Source organism: Poecilia formosa, unplaced genomic scaffold, assembly GCF_000485575.1.
Source record: "Poecilia formosa unplaced genomic scaffold, Poecilia_formosa-5.1.2 Scaffold54, whole genome shotgun sequence".
NCBI classification, from domain to species: Eukaryota; Metazoa; Chordata; class Actinopteri; order Cyprinodontiformes; family Poeciliidae; genus Poecilia; species Poecilia formosa.
In genome coordinates, this window is record NW_006799993.1 from 689,790 (window position 1) to 709,312 (window position 19,523).

Below are 19,523 nucleotides of genomic sequence, written 5' to 3' on the forward strand. Positions count from 1 at the left end.
TTCACATTTGTCATATTTTACCCAAAACCTTCCATGCAGTTTAGTGGCATTTTATTTAATATACCAAAATAGCATAACATATCAAAGTGTTAAAAAGATGTTAGAATATTTTAAAATTGCTAAAAATGAAAACTTTTTTTTATTGAGCACCAAGAGTGAATAGCTGATTATATACATGGTTATATCTAAAGCATTGAATTGTAGCTCTGGTTGTTTGTTTAGGATTAAGAACCTCAACCTCAGTCTTAAATGGCTTGTAGCCTCTAACTAGTTTTTTTCTAGAGTTGTCTTGTGCTGAGCTTCATCCATCTTTTCTTCAGCTATGATCAGCTTCAGATCATAGTTGAAGAAATGCATCCCCACAGAATACTGCTGTCAGTATTGACAGTGGAGTACAGGATTATGTACAGTCCTAGGAATTTTAGTCTTGTGTAACCAGAGTACCCTCGCCATGTTTGAGACTGTTTACTATTTAAATTAGAGGACTTCTTAAGGCAAATCTTCAGGCTAGTAGGAGATCGAGCTACAGCATCTCTCTATCCATCCGTCTGTCCATCCATCCGTCGCTTATTCTTGCAAAGTCGTGGAGGGCCCATCAAGGATTGCCTTTCTCCAGCAATTATCAAGTGATTGCTGAGGTACACCATGGACAGTCACCGGTGCGCAACATAGACACAGCATATTGATATATAATTTCTTTAAAGTAATATGAATTAATTAAATATTCAAATATTTAATTACATTTAGATGACATTTGGTGTATTTTACTGTGTCAATTTGGAAATATTCAACATTCAGTGCTTTAGCGCTTAACTATGTCTAACTGAAACTCTCGACCACACCTTTCACCTTCATAAGAATATTAGGAATGAGTAAATACAACATGCTTATTATTTAGCACAAAGTATGTTTTGGAAACAGAAAGACAAGTGTTAGATCTGTTCTTGAATTTTAATCTACACGCTTACACAACAGCTACTTGTTATTACTTTCCCAGAACTGAGACTGTCAGATTTGCATAGGTGGCAGAAGGTGGGTGCAAATCCCTAGTGGGGCCCAGGGCCGATTAATGATTAAGAGGAGATTATGTGGAGGGTCAGGTGTTGGCCGCCGGTCTCATTCAGATGCTCCCGTAGCTGCCTTGTGATATCTTTGTCAGTATGACCACTCGGCTCCCTCAACAAAGAATGAGGACATCATGGAGAAAATAGGCAAATATGAGGATGATGTCAGGTGTTGCTGACAAAAGCAGAGAACATGAAGGTGAGCATAGTTGTAGATTTTTTTTAAAAAATATTTCCTAAATAAGAGTTTTTGCATAATATTTAAGCAAGCATGATGGGAGTGATTTGTTTTTACACATTGAATAGAAATAAGAGATACTGATCTTATGTTTGTTTCATTGTTATGGCTGTTGTGTTGATATTCCATGCTTATAAAAACCTTGTCAAATGTCATTCTACTTATTGATCACTATTTTCCTTTCTGAGACAGTATATTCATTTGATAATATATGTATATGTATATATTATTATTATTTTTTTTACTATAGCCTTCTTCAGTATGACCATAATGCAGCGTCTACACTATATCAATTACGACGACTGGAGTAAGCTGCTTATGAAAGGACCGACAGAGAACCTACAACCAAACCCCCACCCCTCAGTCCGCTGCCCCCTCTGGAGGATAAACTGTTCCTTTTCCAATATCTACTTACATCCCACAATTAATCCCACCCTCACCTTTAAGGAATAACTACAAAATATACAATCAATGGCAGTTTTAAAGGTAAAGTTTACTAAGACCAGGAGGGACAAGCTGGCCCAGATCCTGTGGATCCTCAACTGGATCTCAGTGGTTACAGGGATCATCCTGTTCAGCCTGGGGCTCTTCCTCAAGGTGGAGCTCAAAAAGCGTGAAGAGCTGATGGCAGAGAAGGACATCCAGTATGTTCCCAACATGTTGATAGCTGTGGGCCTCATTGCTTGTGCTATCAATTTCCTGGGTGGGAAGATCTGCTATGACTGTGTGGACTCCACCAAGTTCTTGCGCTGGAAGCTGATCATGCTGCCCTACATCGTGTGCACCTTCTTTTTCACCCTGTGCGTGCTTGTGGGGGCTCTGATGTGCTACAGCATGCACTGGGAGCTGGAGGAGGCTCTGGACCTGGGCCTGATGCAGGCGATGAGGTTCTATAAGGACACAGACATGCCAGGACGCTGCTTCCTGAAACACACTGTGGACACACTGCAGATACAGTTCCAGTGCTGTGGGAACAGCGGCTACAAAGACTGGTTTCAAATTCAGTGGATAAGCAACCGTTACTTGGACATGTCCAAAAAGGAAGTCGTAGAGTAAGTAAAGCATGCTGTTGCAACATTTTAAAAACTTGACAAAAAAGACAGCAATACAGAGCTGTTCTTCAGAATGAATGTTGACATTTTACAATTGAACCATACCCTTCTTTTTTTTCAATGGTTGAAGATTGAGAGAAGAAACAACTTCATTTTTAACAGTTGAATTTAATTCTAGTGATCTCCAAACTATAAATTCAGACTAAATAGTTTCTAGATGAATATTTAAACCCTTCTTCTGGAAGAATTGAGAGCTCATGGTTTGTTTCCTGACAAAAATCTGGCTCTTGGGCATAGTCCATTATCTGTTCAGTAAGGCAAAATTTGAAGCTATTTCTCACATTGATTTATTAAACGTGTGTTTGAGATCATCTACTCGTAGTAGCACCCCAACTGTCTTAATCACAGTTTACTCATAATTAAACAAAGAAGCTATTTTGTTCACATAAGTTCAGGTTAGTTTACATGGCTTTTTTTTGCCTGCATAAACTAACAGAGAGAAATGCACCAAACTGACCAAAAAAAAACTCAACTTTATCCCTTTCCTGCTCTCAAGTCGACTGAGAAGTAATGTAGAGGGGAAGTACCTGATGGATGGAGTCCCATTCAGCTGCTGCAATATCAACTCACCTCGACCTTGCATCCAGCAGCAGATTACCAACAACTCGGCCCATTTCAACTATGAGCATCAGACCGAGGACCAGAACCTTTGGATGAAAGGCTGCCGACAGGCACTGCTGGAGTACTACACCCACATTATGCAGTCCATTGGCCTTACAGTCCTCATTACCTGGCTCTTTGAGGCAAGGAAACACTATATAGCTACCTTACCTTGAAAATATATTTGTACCTCTTGAACTTGTCACATATCAAAACCAAACATTAAACATTTTATTGGGATTTTATGAGACAGACAAGTGAAAGTAGAGCACAATAGTTTGTAGAACCATAGAAGTCTTTCTGAATTTGTCGGCCTGGATTGCACATGTAAATACTGAAATCTTGCCCATTCTTCTTTGCAAAATTTCTTTAGCTCAGTTAGTGTGCATGAAGAGCATCTGAATGTAAATTTTCAAAATGTTCCACTCACACTGAGTAATAGATTTGGGTCCTAATTATAACAGGGTCACAAGAACACTTTCGAATGTGGTTTGAACGTGTTTCCATATGCCTTAGTCTCATGTCTTTTGTAGCCTCTAACTGGTTCTCTTTTAATTACTGCCTGATTACAAATCTGATTACCTCTGTTCCTGTAGAAAACAGTTACAGCTTGATACAGATACAAAAACAAATAAACACTTTGGGACTGTAATGTGACAAAATGTAAAAAGAAAAAAAAAAAAAAGTTCAAGATGGAGCGAATATACTTTCACTGTACCTGCAGTTGTTTAGAAAAATCTTTACATTTAGACAATCTTAACTTCTCTTTTGGTCTTCTAAAAATAATTAAAGCATACCATATCCAAACTTTATCTTTTTTTTTTTCATTTTTGTCACTAATTGCATTCCTGTTTTGTTTTAGCTGTCAGTGCTGACAGGTGTTCGTTACCTCCAGACCTCCCTGGAAAACGTGCTGAGGCAGGGAGACCCTGACTCCGAATCTGATGGTTGGCTGCTGGAAAACAGCCTCATGGAAACGGCCCGCACCAACCTGAGCATCATAAAGAGCCTCGGCAAGAGCAACCAAATAAACACAGCCAACAATGGTGACCCCAACATTGATGTCCCATCCACCTCGAAGGCACATTATGGGCCAGACAATGTTCCCCCAAAGGAGAAGATGGAAACAAGCTAAACATTTCAGACTTTAAGACCGTACTGAAAAATATCTCCAATCCTCTGAGCTGTTGTTGTCATAAGATAACGTATTGTCTACCTTTTTTTAAGATCTGTTAATGGTGTTATATATTATATTATTTATGTCAGGATATGATCCATTTTACTCGTCAACTACAAAAAAAAATGGAGTGAAAAGGTTTGCCATAACCAAAGACTGGCACTATGTCAACTTAACAGAATAACTTGTCAGTGAAAGTGGCCTTGCCATTAATAATGTTTAATCATGCATGTTTTTTAAAAGTCCAAACTTTTGGATGCAATGGTGAAGTAAAGTACTGAATCTGTAAATATGTCTAATAGTTGTGCTACAGGGAAATGTTTAATTGATTACTTTTTACATGCTTAGTGTTAAACCAGTGTTTGGGTAGAAGATCTGATCTACGCGTTCTATAGATAACTAACCACTTTAGTCACCTATAATCATCTAATCACTTTTTGTTGACAAAATGCAAGGCGGCCATCTACAGGACGTTTTGGCTGTCACTTCAGATTTAGATTCTTGAGCCACATTTATCTTTATTCTATTTGTGCTGGTCACCATACATAAAATTTATAAAAATTCTCATCTAACAGAAAAGCAAGGTTATATACATTGCAAATGGGTATTAAATCTATGAATTGATTTAAATGGGACAAAACAGCAAATACAAACAAGTGGGATTTACATGGCAAATACCACAGTGTACTCAGTTATCCAACAAAAGAAATGGCTACGATAGTCAAATACTGATAAATGGATTACATAAATATTTATCATAAGGTTTTAATGTAGGTACATTTAAATAGCTGTATAGTTATATTAGGTATATAGGCCTTAAATTACTGGGTCAGAGGCTGTTGGGAGATTGTCATTGGGACCTGTGTACTGATTGTAATCCGTTGCCTTGTTTGACATCGAATCATCCCAATGATGGCTCTCCTGAACCTGCAGGAAAAAAATCTTTTACAGTCCCAGAACACACCATCAAATTTAATCCTGTGTAGTCAAGAAAACACTCACTTTTTGTTGGCAATAACATAGATGCAGGGGTTGTAAAACGTTGAGGACTTTGCAAAGAGAGGAGCAATAATGGCCATCGGGGCAGGTATGGTCTTTGGGTCACCAAATGATGCCCAGAGGCAAACCAAGGAGTAGGGAGACCAGGCAACCAGAAACATGATGATCATTATAATAGACATCTATAGGCGGGAACACAGACAACAAAAGTCTTAACTTTGACACTGATTTGGTTTCCTTGTGGATAAATGCATGTTTTACCAATTTAAACATACTATGTCTTGTCCTAGGAAAATTATTGTGATTAAAATAAGTCTTAATAAACATTTTTTCACACACAAAAACCATGTCTACTAAGTGTTACACATAAAAAAAAATGTTAATTTGTGGAAACATGTCTGACATTCTAAAATAATCTCTGCTTACTAGTGATTCATCACCTTCAAATTTGCTGTTAATGAACACAAAATAGTGTCCATGTTGTGTATTTAAAACAGGCTGTTAGGAAAAGCAAAGCTGACTTACTTTGGTAACGTCCATCTGGTCAGACCAGTCGATGTTGATGCTCTCCAGGCAGTTACTGGTTTTGTACCTCTTCACGGTGACAGACACGTTGTAGTAGCAGTAAAACATGACAGATAAAGGAACCACAAAGTTTACTGCAATCACCGCCATCGTGAAGGAGATGAAGGAGCTGTGAAGGAAAAGTAGAGGTGCGTTATAAAGAACGTCGAGCAAGTGAAGACTATGTTACACAAAAAAGCAAGATAGGCACTTTTGAAAACTCACGCATCGTTTTGTCTCCAGTTGATTGTGCACGTTGCTCCAGTGGGGTCAGGGGCGTAACTTGCCCAGCCTACTATTGGCATGGAGGACCAGAACACAGCATTCAGCCAGGCAGCCAGAATAAAGATGTTGTAAGACCTAGCAGTCATTTTCTGACCTTTAGAGACAAAATCAAAGAACTTCAACAAGAGCGAGAGGGAAGAACTTAAAATCTGGATTGTTTATTAATTTCAAATGTTCCTTCCTATTTTGAAACTGTTTGAAAGTGGGAGTTTTGTTTTGATCAATTATTTTTGACTGATGGTGTCTACAATGCTATGCTAATTCTGTCAACAACTTCCAGTCTGGCATTTTGACATGATGTAAAAACTTAAATTCGTTTTGATCTCTCTGATTTTAAAGAGAGACCCGCTTTGAAAAGATTTCATCGACATGAAAACTTTTGCAAGGCTTCAGATAGGCTGCAGAGTAGTTGGAGTTGCCACTGCCATCACTTAACATGTTCTATGGCATCAGATACATTCAATAGGAACCAGAATGTCCAAAAGCTTTGTTGTGGACACTTTGCAGTTACTAAAACCAAGAAATATACACAGTAAAAGCTGTCCCTAACTGTAGCAAGGAATGGTACGGACATTCTTGGCTTTATTAGTTTTAGTTGTATAACAATAAAATTTATTTTGCCCTTCAAATCATATAATTTGTCATTTTAATAATGTTTTTGTTAGGTTTGGATGCTGACAAAGGGAGTTTCTTCCTTCTACACGGCTCAACTAAAGGTAAAGGGACATAAAAGTTGGAGAGGAAAAGAATGGGCTCGTACTGATGCCTGGTCTGCAGATGGTGAGGTAGCGGTCAATAGCAACCACAGTCAGTAGGCCGATGCTGGCCATGCCGAAGAAGATGTTGAGGGCTGCATATATCTGAAATCAGAACCAAAACAAAAAGTTCAAACACAGATTTTCTATGTTGCTGCTTATTAGGACATTTTTACTGAATCTGTTTAGCATCACTAAACAGTTGATAGGCTATTAAAATTACACACAAACACTAGTTTTTAGCTCTTCATACGGGAAAGCATGTTTGCATCGTATGGAATGTGTGTTCCTGAAAGGAATAAAACATAAGTTTGACCAAATCTGCACAAAAACAAACATAATCTTCAGAAAGAAAGTCCAAACACGTGACCTGAGCTGACCAGCTGAGGTGAAAGTCTGCTCACTGTTTGGAGTCATGGCAGCTTAGAATAAACCTAGTTAACCATTCTAATTTTACATGACGAGACAGAAAAAAATAAAAAATAAAAAAAGTATCCAAAAGAAACAAAAATCAACAAAAATCCAAAGAGAAACTCTTGATCAAAACCACATCAAAAGATTACAGAGAAGTAAAGTAGAAGAAACTGTGTGTGATGTGTGTGTGTGAATGTTTGTTTTTGTTTCCTCACCTGACAGCCGGAGTAGCCGAACTTCCAGCTTCCATGAATATCTGAGGCAGCAGACATGGGATAACCAATACCAGCCACTCCAATGTCAGTGAAGGCCAGGTTGATGATGATGAAGTTAGTGGCTGTGCGGAGCTCCCTGAACTTTACAAACATCAGGAGAACGACGATGTTACTGGCCAAACTGATGACACCTGAGAGTGGAGGAGGCAAAAGCTTTCTATAAAGGTAGTTCTTTATGCATGGCCATGTAGGCTTCCTTCAGATTTTTGCTTCAAAATGTGTAACATTTCAAACATTCAAGTACAAAGTAACATACATAATCTGTATGTTTGTTAAATCATTTAACAAGAAAATAAATCTCTAAACAAGTTCAGATATGATAGATAAAAAAATATGAATGAATTTCAAACCAATGCAAGAATCACACTACTGTTTTGAGATTCTTCTTAAAACGTTCTTCTTACATTGAAGGAATAAAGTCTTAATATTCAAAAGTTTTTCCCATACTCCAGTTTCTTTCTCCATTTTATCCAGAGTTAATAAAAGCACACTTGTTACTTTTCTGGAGGTTTTGTGACCGTGTGGAACCATAGTTTTCTGAAAGGTTGGAGATCAGTTATCCAGCTTGGGCTTGACTCCTAAAATTCCTCTACATAGCTTAATAATATTCTACACTATTGTTCCTTTTTTTTTTTTTTTTTTTTTTTTGAGGAACCTTATTTTTAATCAGTTTAATTAGTTTTGCCATGAATTTGTTAAAGTGGAGAATCATTTTTTTTTTTTTTCTCAAAGGGTCGGTCTGGCATGGATATAACATTTAGACCATAGAAGAATAATGAACTTAAGCTTCATATTATGAGGAAACCATAGCTATTCAACTTAACTTTTTCTTTGTTTTTCCGATGGCGTGTCCTTTTTCCAGATTGTTGAATAAACTCAACGATATAACATTGTTTTCACACACGATATTGTTTTCTCTGTTTCTGCCAGCTCAGTTTATCTAGAGTTATATCTATGAAATCCCACAGATGGTGTTCCTTTTCCTACCTGCAGTTATCAGATATCCAGCCACGATGTTGTGCTCCATTTGGCTGAAAGCACTTTTTCCTCCGTATGGTGCAACATCACCAGAACTGTTCACCTCCGAGTCCATCCCCATCTTTTGACGTGTTTTAAAAACAATAAAAACCAGAACTCTTCTTTACTGTTCTTCTCTAAAGAGCAGAACAGTTAAAAACTCTCGAGATGCTGTTTGAACAGAATAAAGAGTCAGAGAGCTGGTGTTGGGAAACTAAAGCCTGTTTCTCGGTGGATTATTACATTCCAGCTCTGTTCTCTGCTGGGAGCCAGTATTTCATACAAAAGTAAGGATTACTGCTCATGTGGCCTGAAATCTGGGTTCTGACACTGACATTTCAACAAAAAATAACATTTTAATTGTGTCACACAGCAAACATTACAGAGGATTCTATTGCAACACCTGACATTCCTATACCTCAGTTAGAGATCACATGTGTTGTTGTCCCACATGTGTTTTTTCATTACAAAGCAAATGTATATGACCAAGATGACATAACATTAGTGCAGATTAAAAATTCCTATGCTAGATGAGGTAAAAAGGCATTTTAGATCTAGGAGATATGGCTCACCCACTAGGATACTAAATGGTCTTAGACATCACAAGCAGTCTTCTCAGCATCACAGACAATTGTCATTTGTTATTCACAATCTAATTACTACAGGAAGTGTTTCTGTACATTAAAGCTTATAAAGGACATTGAAAATGCTACTTGATGTGTTTTCAAGAAATCTGGATTTCATTTGAACATGTAATTTAAAATCTCAAATAATTAAACCTGTTAAATCTGAGGTAGATCATCCTGCACTGGACATGGATACTTTAAAACCCATTTTAAAAAGTCTCACATTAATATAAACTATCTTCTTTAATTTCATTTTATTAGAGATTATTCAGTACAAAGCAGGAAGTACTAATACGTCCCTCCCGCCAAATTCCATTATTTAATCAAAAAAGTAGGGACCAATCCCGCTTTGGTTCTTTCCCAACATGACTGGTCCATAAAGTAATGAATGACCGTTTAAAGGGGAGAAACTTCATTTGCTTGATTTTCTGGTACTGAATCCTTACATAATCCTAAAGGAGGCCTCTAGAGCGAAATAAAAATGTGTTCTATTGTATATTTACTTTAATTATTGAAAAAGTACATTGTGACTTTTTCACAATGTCCTAGATGCTGCTTTTATGGTAGCTCAGTCCTGATGAGACGCAAGACTTCATCCAAGACAGCAGGTGGCGCCGTAAGCATTACTCTTGTTGTAATTTGTTAGGTAAGACCGAATGAGCATTTCCTCACATTGACTCATCAGCTTCTCTCTGTTAAGGAAGAAACGTGACATCGTGTCAAATAATAATAATAATAATAAAAATGCCGGGGATCTTGAGGACCGTTGCCAGCCGCGTCGCACCCGTCCTGCGGGGACACACTGTCACCCAGTCGGCGAATATGTACACCAGGCCGGCTAAAGAGAAGATCAGCTTCGTTGTGAGTGTCAGGGCTAATGGCTAGCTGCTAGCCGCTAGCCGCTAACGACTGTCCTTTTGGAGGTCATAGTCTGTGCTCTCTTTAGTTATAGATTATTACATTTTTTCAAAAACCAACTAGATTTTGGTGACTGATGGTGGATTCACACACTCTTGTTTAGTTAAAATCTTTTTCGATTTTTTTTCAGTTTGGCCTGAAGGGTTTCGGAGATCTGCGAAGTTTTGCCTTTCAGATTAAGACTAATTTAATGAGAAACTGTTCAGAATAGTTTTTTCCCCCTTCTGTAATCAATTATATAGTCACCTTAAAGGTCAACTAGTTTAAACAAGACTACGTTTAATGACCTAATATTGCACTGAATCTTAATGAGATTCAATTTTAAAATAAGTTAATTTTAAGTCGTTTAAAATGTTTAACTGGTTCTGAAAGCCAAAGTAATCTCTTTGAACATATCCAAGTAGTAAAAACCAAAAAATCAACACATATTCATACTATTACGGTACCACTATTTTAATGTTCTTCTCTGACTAGTAGTTTCTCTTCAGCAACTTGTTTATTTTAAATAAATCCCTCCATGTTTAGTATGAACAGCAGAACATGTGTGACACAATGTGCAGAATAGGGAGAGCAATTTAACATTTACTACATCTGCTCAAGAGGGACATAAAACACATTTAAATGTACAGGTTTCTGATGAGAGCTTCGTCTGCAGCTCCAAGGTGGCTCTGTTTTCTAACCACAGAATCATTAGGAAAAACAACTAATCTTTTTGAATCTTTATTTCAGGATTGGATTTGTTAAGTATATGGATTTTAATAAGTTTTCTTCAGTTTGGCTAGAAAGATCAATATGTAGGTATGGATAAGATGAGCTTAAAAATGATCTCTATCTTCAGAAATTTGCTGTGATATTGAATAAAAACATGAACAAAATTCAACACAGCTCAATTTGCTATAAATATCCAACAGAGCCTCGATGACAGGTCAGGATAGTTTGCCTCACCAACTATGGGTTTGATGCTGGATTGTTTACTGCATCTAAACTATCCATATGTTTAGTGTTCAAAGATAGAAGTTGGATAGCGTTACCTGTTTGCTCAATTGAAACGCAGCCTGAATGCAGTGCTGATAGACAATTCTGTATACCGCTGAAATTACTTTTTATGTTCCGTCAACTCCTCACATCTCAGTTGTCTCAGGTTTGTGTTTCTTTCTGACATATTCTCCGTCCTGAGATTAATTCTTTGTTTTCTTTTTGTTCAAACCGGGAAACATCCCTTCAGTGCCATACATTTTTGCCTCAGTTGCACTGAATTCAATTCAAAACACTCCTTACTGTTTCATCTACAAGATGAATTATAGATCTAAAGATTTCTTCATTTTCTGAAGATAAACGGCAAACCCTTCTTTGCTCCTTTAGCTTGAGGATTGTATTTAGTCTTTTATCAGTCACTTGTTTGTAGACCAGGAGGTGATGTCTGCTCTTTTGCCCTTTTAGCTCAGTTTGATTGTATTGTTCTGCACTCATCTGCTGACTCTTCAATCCGTCTTTCTGTCTTTTGTCCAGGAATCATCAATTGCATGCGCTGTGTTCTCCGCAACAATCCTTGGACCCTCTGGATGGGTCCTGGCTCACCTGGAGGACTACAAGAAGAGGGACTAAAGTGGAAACTATGTCCGATGTTGTGCATCCAGCCTCCGTCTTATCCTGGGATCATCATCTTAATTTAATGCTGGAAAGATGTTTTTGTTATCACTCCTCTACCTCTGTGACAGTTCCTTGCCCCTGTTACAACTTCACTTAAAATTATGGCTCTGATACGTCAATTATGCTACAATTTTGGTGTCAAGCTTCCCTCATAAGGAGTGTTACATAATTAAATTTTAACCTTAAATGATGCTGTTTGTCTATCATTTTTTTTGTCACGATTTTACAGACTTTTGTCGCACATTTCAGGAACCTCAGAGGACTCTGAAGAAAATCCAATACTCTTAAGACCTGCTGGTGTTTAGAACAGGTTCAGTTCTGAACATCTTTGGCTGATGACATGACTAACTTAAGGCATTTCTACACCAAAGTAGAGTCAAAAACCTTATATCAACTAGTTGATATAAGGACTGTGATACACCACAATACTTAACTCAAACTGAAAATGGGAATATTGCTAAAACATGCAATGATCAGCTCCAAAGTTATCAAAGTAGGCCTATGTGAACCAGAACTATTGTGCAGTTTCCTGTAAAAATCCTGTTGTAACAAAAGTTGACATCCATTGTGGGCCTAGACGCTACATACAGATTGTGAGACAACTACCAAGCCGCAAGTGAAAATATGGAGTCTTCAGCACCAAGATTCCTCTTATGCTCTGGTGTTGGGATAATTTATGGCATAGCAGGGATCATGGGTCAGTTTGCCAAGGAAGAGAATAGGTTTGAACAAGATAATGACTCCAAACACTCCAGTAAGTGAGAGCAACAACAATATCAGTACCAGTCCAGTTTATTCATGTAGATACTTTTTTCATGTTTAATTTTGAACACTTTGGTCTTCCATGTATTCGGATCTTGATGTGATTTTTGAATACAGTAACATTTCTGTGTGAGAGAATAGCAGGAATGACCAATTAATATTCCTGCTTAATACAAACTATGTGTGAGAGAAATGAGTAAGTCAGGTAAAGAAGTGAAGTAATGTTTTTTTTGTTTTTTTTATTAAGATTGACACATGTTGATTTTATCTTAATTTTTACTCTGTGGAATGAGAGGTAAGGTCTGTCAGCTGAACTGTGCCTGAAGAAATAGTGCTCAGAATTTTATATATATTGATCACTTGCTGTTGCATTAGAGGTAAATGACAACAAAGTCATGTTATTGGACTAAGAATCAGTGTTTTAAGATGAAAGAATCCGTATTGAGATTTTTTTCTAAAAATGAAAAATACATAATTCATTCTGATGAATTACATATTTTGAATACATTTTAATCTCCCTGAATGTAGTTAGTTAGAAGTAAAAAAAAAAAAAAAAAAAGATGGGTAAAGTTTGTATAGGGCCCATAAAGAAATGCACCTTTGGAATCTTTCCTTGACCAGATGTAAAAACCCAAAATTCACATCCACCTTACAATAAAGTGGATATGTTTGTTGAGCTTTTACCTTCACAGTAAAAATATATACTTTATTTTATAGATCTTCGTTATTTTTTTTTCTAATGTTTGTTGTTGCTTCAGATTTTTGACACTAGCGGACTTCCATAGCTTCCGCTTTAAAACCACTTAACCCGCTGTTGGTCATGTGAGTTAGGCGGCTGCAGTCTGCTGTGTGCAGTTTGATTAGAACCAGCGGGATTTTACCAGGTAACGCTGCTCTGTGTTGTTATTCTGATGTTAAAAACAACTAGTAGCTGCAGAATAATGACGGGATAATTAACAGAGAATATGTTAACGTTGAACAACTGCAGGAGTTTCCGTACCTGCTAGCATTAGCTCCAGTATTAGTTCTTGTTTATGGTTGTGATTGAAGTTTATTCCCTTTGTTCACTGAGGGTTTTATCAGCAGCATGAGGCTGGTGATTCTGGACGACTATGAACTGGCCAGTGAGTGGGCAGCTAAATACATCCGAAACAGGATCGTCGAGTTCAAACCTTCTGCAGACAGATACTTTACTTTGGGTTTACCCACAGGTAAACAGACTCCCTTTTACTGTATTTCTCTAAGTAGCGGTGTTTTTGGTTTCACTGGCTCTCATGTGCCGTGATTCTGGCTTTGTTTCAGGCAGCACTCCGTACGGCTGTTACCAGAAGTTAATAGAGTTCCACAGAAGTGGAGACCTTTCCTTTAAGTATGTGAAAACCTTCAACATGGATGAGTACGTAGGTGAGTGCAATTTAGTGCGCCTACTGGAACGAAATCATTAGAGCTGGAAGTAGAGAAAAACAAGTGCTGTTTTTTTCTCTCTTTTTTTTTGTACATGGCTATTGTAGTTCACTAAAATAAAGGAATGCAAAGGCTGATGTGTATGAAATGCTCATGTTTGATTAAAGCTAAACTCTTCAGAAAACATGGACTGCACATCACCCTTAACACACCATCTCCTTTTGTGATAAATGGCAACATTATGCTGTGGGGATGCTTGTTCATCAGTTGGAAAATAAGCAGTGTCCTAGAAGAAAATCGGTTTAAGCAAAAACACTTGGGACTTGGGTGGAGATCTGCAGTCCAACAGGGCAACGCCTCTAAACATACAGCAAGAGCTATGAAGCAACTGTTTAAATTAAAGCATGTTTATGTGTTAGAATGACACTACCAGGGCTCAGACTTTCCATACCACTTCACTACTTTGAGGGTATTTTGCAAAGAGTAATTGGGCAGAAATCTCAGTCACAATATGTGGATGTAAACTTCTAAACACTGCTGGGTATTACCTATGTTATTTTGAAGACTTAAACTTTTAGTAAAAAGTGGTTGGAAAAAAAATGTAAATTGAAGTTATTTCAACCATTCTGATTGTTTTTTTTTCCTCATGTCTGTTCTGTTGCTTTGATTAAATCTGTTGTCTGAATAGCACCTTTTTGTAGGGCTTTGTTTTTTTTCTTTCTCCACCTCGCCCAAGACTGACGTTTCCGTGCTGACAGAGACAAGAATTCTGCCGCCTCTGTTTTTGAATCGATGAGATCAAATTTCAGTCATAAAAGTTAGTTGCAAGAAACCAATATATAGCAAAGTAGAGCCGGTTTGAGGCAAAATTACCTAATGCTTGCTAAATTTTCTTAACTCCCTATTAATTTCTAAAATGTATTTGCAAAAATGGCAGATTTTTATGTGACCGTAACAAGTTAATTCCTGCAAGAAATCAAAAGTGTATTCCTTGAGTGTTCACCAGCTGGAGACGGTTGGTCTTCTTCTCTTATTGACACAAACGTTTTCGTCCTGCAGGTCTGCCTCGTGCTCATCCGGAGAGCTACCACTCCTACATGTGGAACAACTTCTTCAAGCACATCGACATCGATCCGGCCAACGCTCACATCCTGGATGGGAACGCAGAGGACCTAGAGGCTGAGTGCAACGCTTATGAACAGAAGATCGCTGCGGCTGGAGGGATTGAGCTCTTTGTTGGCGGTGAAAATTAAATATTTTTTTTTTATTCACGGTTGTGCAGCTAATTTTTGTTTTGCTACAGATTTTAACTGATTACAATTTCTCTGTTAAAAGCTGTAATGTAAAATAAAAATGGAGCATGAAAATATTTTTTACAGTCTTTTGTTAGGTAAATTAGGAGCATAGGAGAATGCTCACATTATGTAACACAGCAGTTGTTGGAAAACAAGATTTTCCTGCTTCAAAACAAAGCTGATATGATTTCAGTTAACATTCGAAATTGTTCTTAAAACATCATATTAGCGTCCAATCCAGCATATTTAACTGGCTGGCCAAAGTTTCAGAAATGCGTGAAAATGGCTGACTTTGATTCTTCACTCTGTAACAATGTCCACACCAAAGAGTGGTGCTTAAATGATATTTAACAGCCTGGTAGGTCTTAGTCTCTTGCATTTCCTGATGGTTAAAAAAAATAAAAATAAAAAAATCAGTTATTAGTTCAGAGTGATCATACAGACGTAAAACTTCTCGTTACTGAAAGTTCCTGTTGGAATGGTTTCATGTTGACATGAGGCATCTTGAATCTCTCATCCCATCCTCAACAGGAATCGGCCCTGATGGCCACATCGCCTTCAACGAACCCGGCTCCAGCCTCGTTTCCAGGACCAGAGTTAAAACTCTGGCGAAGGACACCATCGTGGCGAACGCTCGTTTCTTTGGCAACGACCTCTCCAAGGTTCCTACCATGGCTCTGACGGTGGGAGTGGGAACCGTAATGGACGCCAAGGAGGTCAGTCCACCCTGTTTCCCCCCCCCCAGACATGGAAGCTCTGCCTCCACCTCATTGGGTTTTTTAATCTCCTGCTCTCCTTCAGGTGATGATTCTGATCACAGGAGCTCACAAAGCGTTCGCTCTGTACAAGGCCATCGAAGAGGGAGTGAACCACATGTGGACGGTGTCGGCCTTCCAGCAGCACCCGCACACCATCTTTGTGTGCGACGAGGACGCCACGCTGGAACTCCGTGTCAAAACTGTGAAATACTTCAAAGGTACTGGCACATCCTGTTTATGGAAATGAGGTGGACGATGTCTTAGGTTTTTTATTTTTATTTTCTGGGTTCTTGGAGGGCTTTGTGTACAAGAGGAAACATTTCAGACTTCATTTTGAATTTAGAGAAGCTAAAATCCTTATAATTCTCATTAGAACTGTTTTTGCAGTTTTAGATTAGCTAAAGGCTTTAGATTTAAATTATACAGTTTTATGATTTCAAATAATTCCAACACTCCAGCCTAAATGTAACACGTGCAATGGGGTAGTTTTTCTGCATCACCCTAGAATGGAATACTTAAATTTTTAACAATATTGCAGAAGTGAAAGATTTTCTGGAAACATTTTTAATGAGATTTAAACATGTGCTTGTCAATGATAAGTTTACAGTTTTCCTGTAAAGAAACATGTCAACCATGTTTCCAGACTCAGCAAAAATTTTATTTTTTTTCATCTCTGCTACATAACTATGCATTTAATACTTGTGTTTTTTTTTCTTCTTTTTTCTTTTTACTGCAGGTTTAATGCATGTTCACAATCAACTGGTGGATCCAGTTCTCAGCATGAAGGACCAGTGAAATCAAGATACGATGTCGCTGGATGATTCATACTGGTAGAGTTCCACAACCAAGGAGCTTCCATTGTTACTGCCAAACAGCTACAGGTTGTTACTGAGAGCCAGCAGGTCAAGTGTGTTTGAAATCCAATTATGAAACTAGTTTTGTTTTGTGCATAGGAATTGAGGAATTGGAGAACTTTAAAAGCAAAACACTCCGTCTCTTTTGAGCTATAAACTTGTATGAAGATGTTTCTTTATATTGTTCCAGCATTCCTTTCATGTTTTTTTTTTCTCCTTAAGTCACCTTCCCACTTGGGCTTTTTGCACACACTTGTACTGTAGTCACTTCTTATTTTACAATAGGAACAAAACAAAAAACAAAAAAACAAAACAAGTTTGTTAATTAGGATTTTATTCATTTTTGTCTTTCAGAAATGCAAAATAAAATTTGTCTATTAAATCAAGAAATGTTGCAATGCGTTGGTGTCTCTATATGTTGAGGGACATTTAGAGTTTCTCCACAGGGGGCAGAAATCAAAAAGCTTTGAGAACACTTAATTTACTCAACCATTAAGGGAAACACTTAGATTAACTGAACTGTTTTTTAAACTTTTTTTAAATTTAGATTTTTCTGCTTACAGCTAATAAAAACATAATGTTTAAGATTCAAATACACATATTTAATGTATGTGGGCTTAATTAAAAGTTTAATAGTTGCTAAAAGCTTGATTTCAGAAGATTTTTTTTAATAAGCTTGACAGTAGTCTGCAATTCCTTTTACTGAGGTGAAACTGCATGTCTTGTGTGATTTTTGTGTGGCAGATTTTGCTTTACTCACTTACACTCCACAAACTCTGTTATGGGTTTCAGAGGAACACAATGAAACATTCAAGCTCTGTAGTTTAATTTAATTGTATGAAACCCCTTTCTAAAATGACTTGACAGAAGGAAAAAAAACTGCAAAGGAAGGAAAGATGATTTGTTTTAATGAACATTGTGGTATTTAAAATACAAAAACAAAGAAGATGTTTTCATTTAGTTGAGTGCTTAAATTTCTTCTGTTATCAAGACTGAACTGCCTGAAAACCAGCAAGGCTTAGTGTTAAAGATCAGATGGCTAAGCAGAATGTGATGCAACTGTCCTACCAGTCTGTGTGAGTGACAAGCAAGTTTACAGACTTGATCTGTCTGCTACATACAATGGTGCTGTTCATTTCAGCATCTTGTATCCAGAATGCTGTTTGTTCTTCATGATTTATATTGTATGACCATAGAGTTTTGATAAAGGTCTCCGTCAAATCGCTAAGGGGTTTTAAATCTGGAAATATCTGGAGATATCAATGTGGCCAGTGAACACGGTGCAACAGTGAGCCGTCCTCAAACACTTTGTCATCAGAAATATCAGTGTTGTGTTGCAGACTGAATATAATTTATGCAAATTAAAGACACCACAATGAGCATCTGTACTTGTTAGTGTTGCACTGATAAGTCATTATGTACACTAAGCTTAGCCCATAGAAAGAGTCTGTTTTCACTGACTGTTAATTATCAGCTGCAGCTTCATCAGGACAGACATCACATTGATAGCTGTTCTTTAAAAGAGCTCTCGGATCCAACATCTGTTGAATTCAACACGAAGCAGAGGACAGCTGAACCCGCTGCAGTGGGAAATGACTTATTTAGTCATCTTAAATGCAAAAATACCAGAAAAAAAAAGTTATTTGTAATGATTTTTATTTTTTTTTTTATTTTATTTTATTTTAAGAAAAGTCCAGCAGACATACTGCCTTCAAGACCACATCTATTTACCAGGGCTGTCCATGAATCTTTCACCTAGAAAATGAAAATCAGCATTCTGCACTTAATGCAAAGGTGTGGCTCAGAAAGCTGAAGGCTTGATGTTTAAACTGACCTCAGTCAAAATGTTGGAGGATTTAGACATCAAAATGAAAGCCTTTTAAGTTACTGCTGAGCATCTTAATATCTTATATCTTACGCATAGAAGACATTTCTTATGATGATTTAGTATAAATTAAATTAATCAGCAGCTTTGATGTACAGAGCGTAGCCAAACACCAGCAGACAGAGAGAGTGAGATATGACTTAAGTAAACATCTATCTTGAAAAGTTTGTTCCTAATTACTGAGGACAGAAAGAACACAGTAGCTTCAAGATTTAGATTAGAAAAACACTAAACATGTGTCATGGTGTTTAAAATATAATAATTTGGGTCAGATGGAAATCTTTGTCCAGTGACATTCATGCAGGAACCATCACTGACTTTACGACGTGTTTGCAAGCTGAGTGGAACAATATCTGAAACTTAATGGCTTGGTTTCCTTAATATCAGAACATTTTCTGTCAGGAATGCAAGTACTGATGGAATATTAACAAATTAAATGGATTCGAAATATTTAATATCTCAGGTTCGTGTTGTTGGCAATAAAATGCAAATTTAAATTCTTGAGCTTTTCCACTTTTGAAGTTTCCTTTGTCGAAACTAAAATGAGACCGGCTCCAAACACTAGATGGCAGCAGAGTATCATACCGTCACGGTGAGATTTCGGCTCATTTGAATCTGGCAGCTGATGCTCTAATGGAGAAGCCGTGATCTGTGGTTTAGTGTTGGCTCTCTGAGATCAAATGAAACCCCGTTCACATTACAAAGATGTCGCACTGTCGCATTGAGTTTATCTTCAGGATGATCTCAGATGTTTTGTGTTCTGGAAACACGCTTCCCAGACACCCTGGTTCATCAGCTCAGAGTTTCTCTCAGAACCAGTCCGATCATAAACAGGCACTTTTTGCATTTTGTAATATCTGAATCCTCTGCA

At 37.5% G+C, this 19,523-nt stretch overlaps 4 protein-coding genes across 6 annotated transcripts; 3 read left to right on the forward strand and 1 right to left on the reverse strand.

Moving 5' to 3' along the window:
• The first annotated feature begins 782 nt into the window (after window positions 1-782).
• On the forward strand, window positions 783-4,577 carry LOC103138731 (photoreceptor outer segment membrane glycoprotein 2-like). Its single transcript, XM_007553057.2, has 4 exons — window positions 783-1,263; window positions 1,553-2,354; window positions 2,911-3,157; window positions 3,877-4,577. Exons 2-4 carry the CDS (start codon window positions 1,774-1,776, stop codon window positions 4,147-4,149), a joined length of 1,101 nt encoding a protein of 366 aa, XP_007553119.1. The 5' UTR covers window positions 783-1,263; window positions 1,553-1,773; the 3' UTR covers window positions 4,150-4,577.
• Window positions 4,578-4,683: 106 nt separating this feature from the next.
• Window positions 4,684-8,754, reverse strand: rrh (retinal pigment epithelium-derived rhodopsin homolog). The gene is made up of 7 exons (XM_007553058.2): window positions 8,471-8,754; window positions 7,424-7,614; window positions 6,800-6,899; window positions 5,980-6,133; window positions 5,716-5,884; window positions 5,194-5,372; window positions 4,684-5,118 (listed from the first exon to the last, which is right to left on the reverse strand). Exons 1-7 carry the CDS (start codon window positions 8,580-8,582, stop codon window positions 5,013-5,015), a joined length of 1,011 nt encoding a protein of 336 aa, XP_007553120.1. The 5' UTR covers window positions 8,583-8,754; the 3' UTR covers window positions 4,684-5,012.
• Window positions 8,755-9,771: 1,017 nt separating this feature from the next.
• Window positions 9,772-11,885, forward strand: LOC107836364 (cytochrome c oxidase subunit 8B, mitochondrial-like). The gene is made up of 2 exons (XM_016671977.1): window positions 9,772-9,987; window positions 11,554-11,885. The coding sequence occupies exons 1-2, from the start codon at window positions 9,871-9,873 to the stop codon at window positions 11,647-11,649; spliced, it is 213 nt and encodes a 70-aa protein (XP_016527463.1). The 5' UTR covers window positions 9,772-9,870; the 3' UTR covers window positions 11,650-11,885.
• Window positions 11,886-13,232: 1,347 nt separating this feature from the next.
• LOC103138733 (glucosamine-6-phosphate isomerase 2) lies at window positions 13,233-17,161 on the forward strand. Of its 3 annotated transcripts, none has more exons than XM_007553060.2 (7): window positions 13,233-13,340; window positions 13,543-13,667; window positions 13,759-13,860; window positions 14,920-15,102; window positions 15,687-15,871; window positions 15,957-16,131; window positions 16,650-17,161. In XM_007553060.2, the coding sequence occupies exons 2-7, from the start codon at window positions 13,544-13,546 to the stop codon at window positions 16,706-16,708; spliced, it is 828 nt and encodes a 275-aa protein (XP_007553122.1). In that variant the 5' UTR covers window positions 13,233-13,340; window position 13,543; the 3' UTR covers window positions 16,709-17,161. The 3 variants fall into 3 exon arrangements, with proteins under 3 accessions (XP_007553122.1, XP_007553121.1, XP_007553123.1); XM_007553059.2 differs by having other exon boundaries at window positions 13,237-13,340; window positions 13,529-13,667; XM_007553061.2 differs by having other exon boundaries at window positions 13,237-13,340; window positions 13,540-13,667.
• Window positions 17,162-19,523: the final 2,362 nt, after the last annotated feature.

Excerpts from the sequence above, each read along its gene's own strand:
- LOC103138731 (XM_007553057.2), top strand. The coding sequence starts at position 1,774 with ATGGCAGTTTTAAAGGTAAAGTTTACTAAGACCAGGAGGGACAAGCTG. Across the intron at positions 2,355-2,910 it reads TCCAAAAAGGAAGTCGTAGA|TCGACTGAGAAGTAATGTAG; the intron begins GTAAGTAAAGCA and ends CCTGCTCTCAAG. Across the intron at positions 3,158-3,876 it reads TCATTACCTGGCTCTTTGAG|CTGTCAGTGCTGACAGGTGT; the intron begins GCAAGGAAACAC and ends GTTTTGTTTTAG.
- rrh (XM_007553058.2), bottom strand. The coding sequence starts at position 8,582 with ATGGGGATGGACTCGGAGGTGAACAGTTCTGGTGATGTTGCACCATAC. Across the intron at positions 6,134-6,799 it reads CATCTGCAGACCAGGCATCA|GTCAGAAAATGACTGCTAGG; the intron begins GTACGAGCCCAT and ends TTGTCTCTAAAG. Across the intron at positions 5,373-5,715 it reads ACCAGATGGACGTTACCAAA|ATGTCTATTATAATGATCAT; the intron begins GTAAGTCAGCTT and ends TCCCGCCTATAG.
- LOC107836364 (XM_016671977.1), top strand. The coding sequence starts at position 9,871 with ATGCCGGGGATCTTGAGGACCGTTGCCAGCCGCGTCGCACCCGTCCTG. Across the intron at positions 9,988-11,553 it reads AAGAGAAGATCAGCTTCGTT|GAATCATCAATTGCATGCGC; the intron begins GTGAGTGTCAGG and ends TCTTTTGTCCAG.
- LOC103138733 (XM_007553060.2), top strand. The coding sequence starts at position 13,544 with ATGAGGCTGGTGATTCTGGACGACTATGAACTGGCCAGTGAGTGGGCA. Across the intron at positions 13,861-14,919 it reads CAACATGGATGAGTACGTAG|GTCTGCCTCGTGCTCATCCG; the intron begins GTGAGTGCAATT and ends TTCGTCCTGCAG. Across the intron at positions 15,872-15,956 it reads CCGTAATGGACGCCAAGGAG|GTGATGATTCTGATCACAGG; the intron begins GTCAGTCCACCC and ends GCTCTCCTTCAG.